The sequence below is a fragment of the Physcomitrium patens genome, chromosome 15, assembly GCF_059467195.1.
Source record: "Physcomitrium patens ecotype Gransden chromosome 15, ASM5946719v1, whole genome shotgun sequence".
Taxonomy (NCBI): Eukaryota; Viridiplantae; Streptophyta; class Bryopsida; order Funariales; family Funariaceae; genus Physcomitrium; species Physcomitrium patens.
Window position 1 is genome coordinate 2,561,937 of NC_143424.1, and position 9,698 is coordinate 2,571,634.

Genomic DNA, 9,698 nt, shown 5'->3' on the forward strand with positions numbered 1-9,698 from the left:
TAAGATTTATTTAGGATTTTTATTTTTAAAATTTTAAAAATATTTCTTTAAGATTTTTTTTAAAGATTTTTATTTTATTATTTCTTTAGGATTTGTTTTTATTTTTTATATATATATATATATATATATATTTCTTTAAGGTTAATTATGATTTCTTTATGTTTATTTTATAATTTTTTTAAGACTTTTAGATTTGATTAATAATTGATTAGTATTATTAAGATTTGATTAGAATTTGTTTAGAATTCTATTAGAATTGTTAGGACCTTATTATTACAAATCCATTTTATCTTCTATAGTCAGGTGCCTAGTGCATTCTTAAGCAAACTTCATAAAATACAACATGTTTATAATTGATTGATAGGTTGGAAACTATGTCAATAAGTTGATCACGTATTGAACATATTAGCAATTTGTGGTACTAGTTGGCCATGTGACAAATATATATCAAACTTCTCTTATAAGTTAGTCAATTGTCTTATAAGTTAGATACGTATTGGAGGTCCTATAAATTGTCGCCTCATAGCTCCTAGTTAGATAGTATATATGGAAGCAAGAGTGAAGCCTTCTTCATTCTTTTTAATGCCTTTCTTGTTTTTAGACTTATTTCAAGAGTCTCTAGTCTACTTATCTTTGACAATAGATATTTTAGTTCTAATACTATATTATTTTAAAGTAAATATTTACTCTTTTTGAGTGATACAAGAGTGTATTGAGGGTTTTATTGTTTGTAATTCATGTCATTGGTGCTTTGCTAATTAAGCATATAAATTTTTGAATCCAATAAAAAATATTTTTAATACAATTTGATTTTTTTTCTTGTTGTATTTTATAATTTTATTTTATAAATATCTATTTTAAATTTATATATTATAATATTAATATATTTCTTTTATATATAATTTCTTGTTATACTTAAAATTATCATTTTATTCCAAGACAATAAACACTATGAACAATGTTAAATAAAAAAGTTGAAACTATTTATATGAATAAATAAAAAGACAATGGATTTTTAATACTCTAACTTTAGTTGAAATTTTTATTTTTAAAAAAATTCTTAGAGAATTGACAAAACTTGCTAAAGGAATTAAAATAGAATTAGATTCTTATTAATGAAATTAATATTTTTACATTAAGATATAAAGTTTGAAAAAATATATATAAATATAAATTAGAAGCAATGGTTGAATAGAAATAAATTAATTGTGGATAATTTGGCAAATCAAATATTTTCTATGCTTATAAAATGTACTCAATATATATTTTAAGAATATATTTTAAGAATATATTTGAAAGAATTGGTCGAAGAGAGAACTTATGAGGAGAACAGTTAGTGGACATAATTCATAAATGTAGAGTACAGTCCACACAACTTAGTCCATAAACTTGTGGAAGAAGTTTTAAGCTTTGCAACTGTAGAAACATATACAAGGTAACTGTGAACCCGATTTTCTTCAGTTGCATCAACTACGTGACAACTGATGTTCTTGCACTTACAGCGTCTCCGACAAATATATAAGTAAATCATGTCAGCTTTTGTCTATTTGACCAGGTACATGCTATTTAACAGTTCAAGGTAAATCAGAGACTGGAGGACTACATAAAAGGGTTTCACACAAAAGAATAGAAGGCACACATCTAGGAGAACATATGGTAGAATGTTGTGCAGAAAAGTAGTCATTGATCATTAGAAACTATGAAAAACAGTAAAACAATGACCAAAAGCTTCCAGTGAACAAAGTCTCCGCAGCTCCGACTACGAGAAACTGTCATATTGAAACTCACTCCATTAAAAAATAAAAATAAACATCAAATGGTTATCAAATTAAAAAATGATTATAAATATTATCCTTATTGTTCCAAAAGTAGAATCTGAGAATCAATCTCCTGCAATTCTACCTTCATGTTCTGCAAAAATCGAGGATCTTTCGCTAAGCTATCTTTAAATTTTTCATGATCAGTTACAGCCCTCTTGTAAGTAGCTTCCAATTTCTGCGCAGCAATGACAATTAGTAAGGTCAAACCTAAACGCTTTATGAAGACTATATTGCTGTGAACATGTTCAGGTCAAGTCGGAGGAAAAAGTTACCTTCTTGGCGTTCTTTGGCAGCTCTTTCCCAGCTTTATTATGAGTAGGGACACCTCGCTCATCAAAAGCGAAGTCTTTATACTCGTCTTTAGCCTTGAAAAGTTCTTGGGGTGCTATAGATGAAGCTTCGAGCTTTTCAAGCAAATTTGCCTGTTACAAAGATCCAGACCAAAAGTAAGAGTGGATCAAGAGGGGAACTAGAAGGTATAGAAAACAATAAGTTATTGCAGAATACTAAATCCAGTCAAAATGTGACCAATGTATACCAAGGGTGTTTCTGGAAGCTAATGCCTAGTATGGTATTTAGGAAGCACAATCAAAGCAGCATAAAATAAAAGCACCCAACTTAGACCACTGAGAACTGTCTGAAAAGATGCTATTTTCCATCTCTGCAGAGTACCCGAGAAGGAAAGGGGAGTGAGAAACAAGACCTTTTGTAGCCTTTTCTGTCGCAAGATCCGCAATTTTTCCTCCTTCAACTTTAGTCTCCGTTCATCACGTTCTCTTTGCAATATCGTAGGGTCATCCAATCTCCACGTAGAGGTGTTGCCCGCATCCACAACACAAACTCCAGCATCAACCATGTCCTCATCTCGAACTTTATCAGTAAGTTCCATCAAACTTCCCTGATCACCACATCAAAAACATTCGTTCATGCTGCATAAGCACCAGATTTGAAACTAATTCCCATTGTACCACCTTCTGAAATTAGAGGAATCAAAGGATTCTCAAACAATAGTAGCACAACATTCCATTGAATAACTCATAGAAATGGAAAAAATCTTACCCCGCCTCCTCTCTCTTGATGTCTGATACAGCATAACATTCTAGGTACAAATTCTCACACCAGTCTTCTGAATCAATCAAAAAATGCTTGAACATCAGAGTGTGTTCCAAGGAAAACCCAAATAATACCTGAGAAGCACCACTTTTCACAGCGGACCTCACTTTATCACGAAGTGACACCCATCCCTCTACATAAGGAGCCTGCACATCCACCAAAACATAACCGACTCATAAAAATGACCATTTTCAACAGAAAGAAATGGAAAGAATGCGCTTCATCTTTACTCAACAAATCCTGGCTTTAAACAACCACAGCCATGTAAGGATAACAGGGTCCAACTGGCCTGCACGATAGTTACTGCTATTTCAAAAACAACTCCTGTTCCAATGTAGCTCCTGTGAAGGTTTTCACGAATTCTGCTGCCACATCTTAACAAGAGTTTCAGAACCGAACACAGTTGAGAATCTCAAATACATACCACGACTGTTGCAAGACTACCAGTTGAACCGACTTGGCTAGTGCTGTTGCCGAAGCCAATCTCACAGATCTTCGCATCACTTAACCCTGTTAGGATCGGTCAAGAGTCAGTCAAGCAAATTGATACGTTCCGGGTAAGTTCAAACAATCCATCAAAACAAGTCCAACCAGTCAGGCAATTAGAGGCGTCACAAGGAAACGATTATACACAGAGACTGGATCCACTAACACATTCAGCAGGAAAAACTCGCCAAATTCATGACCCTGGCCACCTATTCATATCCAGTTTACATTTCTCTGCAACTGTCCTTGTCCAGCACATTCTAATACAATTTGCACAAAGGATGACATGTTAAAACGATGAACTTCAGTCCGCAAGCAATGTGCGACTTACCGAACACTATAAGGATCTTGGTCACAAAAACTGCTGCTTTTTTCAAGAGTGAAGGTTGAGGTTTCCCGCTTGCCTGCAGTCACAGAGTTTGGAGCGAACACAACTCGATACTACGTATTGTTCCTGAACGTTCCGTATTTCATAAAGCAATACCGCTCAGAGAGTATATACAGTCCGGGTGAACACGACGCAACGCGTAGAACCATCAAAAGAAGCTCTCGACAAGCCAGGTTGACTTACCGATTTGCACTTGTCGATGTAAGAGTGAACGTCTCTGACCAAAGAAAGCAACTCTGAAATAGCGCCCGCGGTATCGAAATTATCTTCTAGTCGTTCCCGCACCTACAACATGGCAACATAATTACCTCATTCCGGACACCATCATCCATGCAGGTATATCAAATTTCTCCGAATTGCAAGCTCATAATTTCCCACGTCACCACTACCCAAGAATACATTCATGCAGGACAATACTGCAAATTTCACAACATCCAACTTTGCGCAACCTGTAGGGGTGAAAGGTCACCTGAATTTGCGCTTGGTCCACCCTGCTTAACAGTTGCTTCTCATCAAGTCCTGGCCTTTGGACACCCTCCATAGGCTGCCCACATCATTCATAGATGATGTTTGAATTTCATTAACCACTCACACTTGGCCTCAACAACAGTTTCACCCTGTGGACACTATGAATATTTCATACTGCCAACCTCTGCTTTTCAGAGACACTATACAATAAGATCTATTCCATTTACCAGCACATTCAAAAACATGCAACCTACTACATGGAGCCTCAAAATGACCGGAACTTTTCTAAAAGGCTTTGGCGTACAATCAAATCCTGCGGAGCTAAGGAATGCACGTACATGCTGCCTCAAATGCGACTCCACATTGGCGAAGAAGTTCTTCAACTGCTTCTCTTTCCCCAGAGCTTCGTTCACAACAGTTGTGCTGAAATTGATTGACTGCAAAAATCGGATACGAGTATCAATGTGCATACAATCAGCATCCGTCCGCCCACAAATATAGCCTTTTCACACTTTCAAACACTCCACACTCTTCTGCCATATTTATCAATACGAGGAAAATTAAAGGACAAGCATCTTCATCGAAAGACCGCATAAGCAATGCCACCCGCACACATTAGGCAGTAGTGATAACCTTGTCCCAGCTTTGGATGACAAAAAGCGTACGTAGCTGCCTCGCTGTATACATTGTCAATGCCTGCTCCCCGAAACATCACTCTAAGGTTAATACTCGTACGCATCAACAATCCGGGGAAATGTCACTTCATCACAAATACTTGTACATCAGTGGTCAACGACGCAGATCTCAAGATCATTTAACTGCAACAAACCAGCAACTAAGCACATATAATAATCCCTTACCGTCTTGATTGTTATGAAGTTCTTCAAAGACTTTGACATCTTCAAGCCATCGATGGACAGATGTCCAGAATGAAAGAAGTATCTGACCCACTGTGTTCACAACAGTCAGACACAAGGCTGTCAAGCCTCTGACACAGTACTCCGACCCAGGGACACGGCACCTCAAAATCCTAACAGCTTCCAAAAAACCTTCACGAAGAATGAAACCGAATGAAATGATACTCAACAAAAAAGAGTCCTCAACAGCTGCAAATACAAGCAGATATCACAGATTCACAGGCTGTAACACAATCACTTCATGAACAAAACACATTGACGAAGAAAACCATTTCAAAACATACTCAGTTGTACAAACCGAAAAATACAGCACATACTTCATGGCAGTGGAAGTATGCCTCCGATTGAGCCAGCTCATTGTCATGATGTGGAAACTGCAAATCACTACAAAAGACAAGGCAATGACAAGATTCAACATCTGCTTACCCGAATGATGATAAAGATATCAATAACACAAAAAAACAGAAACATATATATATATATATATATATATATATATATATATATATATGAAAAACTGTCAAATGAAAACATACAATAAGATCGCTTTCATCCACGTAAAGCAGAAAAACCAGATGTAAGTCACTCACTGTCCTCCAGTATGGATATCTATGCTATCACCCAGTATGTCACTGGCCATTGCCGAACACTCAATGTGCCAGCCTGGACGTCCCGGGCCCCAAGGAGAATCCCATGAAGGTTCTCCAGGCTTACTTTTCTGGGCCATCCATATGTTACAACATCGCGTCAACAAACGGTCACACATACAAGCTGACAAATCCATGCTGCACATCATTACATAGCTCCTTATCAATATAGATCAAAGCAATCAAACTCCTCTCATTTCTCCCTACGTGACGTCCAGTTTGAGACCACTCACCTTCCACAAGGCGAAATCGCAGCTGGTTCTCTTTTCAGAAGTGTCAAAATTCGACTCACTCTCCGAAGCCAACATTGAGCTGCCTACAGCAGCTGGGTTCAATTTTCCATAGCGGTGGCCTGCCTCTCTGCAAAAGAAAAACGGTCACATTTAGATTCTTTGCGTTTCTCTGTCCTTCACATGCCGTGTTTTGCACCAACCCTTGTAACGATAACAAGAAGGAGAAACAAAAATAACAAAAAGAAACAGATTAGCATGCAAAATCGCACCATAAATCTGCCATGATATCAAATCTGCTCCTTCAATCTATTACTCTTTTACCTCACCCAACTAAACCGAAGCCATAGGACACTTGACATGAGAAGCAGGATGACGTACCTGAAAGCTCGCGTATCGAAATACACGCTCTCGTTCGCCACATAAGCAAATTTGTTCGCCACAATGACTTCCACGTATTCAACAATTTTATCCATATACCTGCCACAGACAGCGCCCGTATCATTGTGCCTCTGCGACTTGCGATCGACTCTTGCGACTAAGTTCATCACTCATACCGTCAGATCCTGATGCGCCTCTGCAGACACAAGATTACATGTCCTCCGATAAGATCAAAGGAGGAAAAATCTCGCTGTTCATGGAACTACACAAGACCCTTACTCCGCATGACGATACTAACTCTGTAAACCTCCCAAACATGCGAAAGGCAACTCCCTGGATCACCTTCTCAACAATCACTGCCAATAAATAACTCGTCGGAACATACATAAGTTCATATACCCACGCAAGTTAGGTACACGGTTTCTCGGCATCCCCTGGCTTACTCCAACGATTGGATCAGATCATACTTACTCAGTCACTCTCACAAGGACGTCAGGATAGCCGCACCCCAAGGCACTCATATCATCCCAAAACTCATTTTCATACCTGCACACCCCCAAAAAGCAGTACTTGTCACTTGCCAAACTCAGAGGTCCCACATATAAGGCACCCCTCCAACTAGCGATATGTGGGTTCACATGAAAAGTGAAGCTCACACAGTTTCAAGGCGCCCCAAATGCTACTATCTGAGATACGCGTAATGCACCGAAAAGGGAAACCACGTCCTTTGCATCACATACTCATGGACTGAACACCACAGCATTCAGCTTTGTAAACTTCGAATTGAAACCAAGCCCATGAGCGAATGCATTACTTCAGTGTGTGACTTTTGTAAATGGCGTGATCCGTTACTGTTGCCCCTAGCTTAGCATCCAATTGAGATGCCAAATTATCAGCTGCGTTCTGCCCTAAGAGCATGTCAATTCCTTCCTGTCCTCCTAATTTCTTCGCTTCTTCTTTGAGAGCTTGCAGCAAATCCCTTGCCTCTATGATCTTGGTAACTTTTAGCTGCTCCTGCTTCACCCTCTATAACACGCGGACGCAGTAGAATTACGTCTCACATGACTAGAACTGAAATGCACCGACTTGGAAGACTGCCAAAGTGACAAACGCTTCTGCTCGGTTCACCTCTCTAGCAAAGAAACACCGTAGATACTTTTACGTACACAGTACCGTAGCTTCGATCTGATTATTGCAAGAAGTGCAACATTCAGAATTGTTCACGTTTGCTGTACTTAGAAATTCAAGTGCATATCACTTACATCTGCTAACTCATCTTTTTGTCTCGACAAGGTGGCCTTAGCAAATTCCTCTCCCGTCTCCGAGATCTGCAACAAAGCCCATCCGGGAAAATGATGAGTCGGGAGTGACGCAATGTCAGAAGCGGTTATGGAGTACATAATGCCACTTCAATATCCAATTCGATGTTGCTTCTCAGGTGTAACCAGGATACATGACAGGCAGAAGGGAGTGAACCTTCTTCTGCTGCTTGCCCAGTTCCTCCTCCACAGCTCTTTCCAAGTCTTCAATCACCTGAGTCCCCATCAACCCCTTAGACATGGACAACACAAACACGCACAAGACCACTCACTTCAACAGTAGTGCACGGCGCGTGATTCCCAGGAAATCTACGCACCTTGTTCAGATCAGTTGCAGCACTGCGATACTGGTCCATCAAATGATTTCTCCTCGCACGGTTGATAATCTTGTCATCCACGTCGGTGATGTTCATTACGTACTTCACATCGTAGTGGAAGTAATCCTGCCGTTGCACAGCAACCGGATAAGCGAGTCTTGCCACGAACACTAACAACTACCCACAAAACCTTCTAAAGCAGGACTGCAATCATACCTCAAGTATTCAACGTATGATATCAAACGTGACATAATTCCTGGCGTGTCCGATGTGGGACGAGTCGTACACAGTTGGCCCGCAAATATACCAAGTCACTGCCACACAAACCAGGCCCTCCCATCAAATCGTCGAAATGATACAACTTCTAAACCCTGAGCCCTAATAATTTCGCCAGGGTCCCCAACTCCTCGAACCCACGAAACTAACCACCTCCTCGAGCGAGCTCCTCAATGCACCAGCGATCAAGACGTACTCCACCCCAAATCACCACCTCCCACTCACCGTTTCTAGATCCGTCCTTAGTGACGAATGGCACTTTCTCCTTAGCCAAAGAGTTGTTAACCATCAATCCTCTCCTCTCTCCTACAGCCGAAGCGCCAGCAGCAGCTGCCATTGTTCTCGACACACAATCGTCAATGCCTCACTCGGAGGCGCGAGTCTGCAACTAAAGACTCATGCGCGCGCAGAGTCACCAGGAGAAGAGTTAGAAACGAGACTTTGGGGATGAAGTGCTGAGAGGTGAAGGGGTGGTAAGCATCAAACTGTTGGGAACCGATAGACTCTGGGTTCAGCGACAAAAGGGACAGCAATCACGACAGTGCTCTAAACACACCCCGAAATTGCGTTTTCGAGTTCTGCAACGAAAGGGGTGGGTGCCCACAAAGCAGTGCCGTGGGGATGACGTTGGCGATAAATTCTTCCTCCAGTCACGCCCCGCGATTCATGATCTGAAACCAACTTGCAAGCAGACATTTGTATGAATGTTTTCATCAAGTAAAGAAATTGATACCAAAGTACACATAAATGTATAAAATAAAATAACAAGGACTTTGCCGGTGGAAAGAATATATCATTGGCTGGAGTTAGATTTAAGTTCCTTTAACTGACGTTTCGGGTATACTGGAACAAATTCATCATGTTTGTTGCATTAGAGTAGCAGTCACTGAAACTGGAAAGTTAAAAAGCAACTCGTTCTCGAATGGGAAATATAGAGTTATAGACATTTTTCCCCTGAGGGATTTTATGTATATTGTGTGTCAATTGAATGACCTCACAAAGTCGTAATACAATTGGGATCCTGACGTTGTTGCGAGTGTCAGAATAACTGACACAGAAGTCAAGTGCTACCCTGACGCCAAGACTTTGCAGACGTGTACCCAAAGTCCACTCACTCACTCATTCATTCATTTATATAGAGAGGCTTGGGCAAAATTGTCTTGGATTTCGCAACAAAGTGGGAATAAAATCAAAGATAGAGTCAACGAACAGATGTTTTGTCGAGGTCTGAGCACTGGTGGTCAGTTGACTTCGGTGGTCTGTGTCGGTGGATTCGATCTCTGAATTGGACTTTCTCAACCCCTTCCCCACAGAAGAGTATGCCGCAAATTTGCGA

At 40.0% G+C, this 9,698-nt stretch overlaps 1 protein-coding gene across 1 annotated transcript; it reads right to left on the reverse strand.

Moving 5' to 3' along the window:
* Positions 1-1,772: 1,772 nt before the first annotated feature.
* On the reverse strand, positions 1,773-9,288 carry LOC112292140 (uncharacterized). The gene is made up of 22 exons (XM_024540298.3): positions 8,588-9,288; positions 8,303-8,400; positions 8,087-8,212; positions 7,927-7,983; positions 7,713-7,778; positions 7,265-7,476; positions 6,922-6,996; positions 6,451-6,549; positions 6,073-6,199; positions 5,783-5,910; positions 5,510-5,576; positions 5,136-5,225; positions 4,909-4,971; positions 4,614-4,712; positions 4,277-4,351; positions 3,991-4,092; positions 3,751-3,823; positions 3,358-3,443; positions 3,008-3,079; positions 2,524-2,718; positions 2,093-2,242; positions 1,773-1,995 (listed from the first exon to the last, which is right to left on the reverse strand). The coding sequence occupies exons 3-22, from the start codon at positions 8,180-8,182 to the stop codon at positions 1,855-1,857; spliced, it is 2,073 nt and encodes a 690-aa protein (XP_024396066.1). The 5' UTR covers positions 8,183-8,212; positions 8,303-8,400; positions 8,588-9,288; the 3' UTR covers positions 1,773-1,854.
* Between the last annotated feature and the right edge of the window lie 410 nt (positions 9,289-9,698).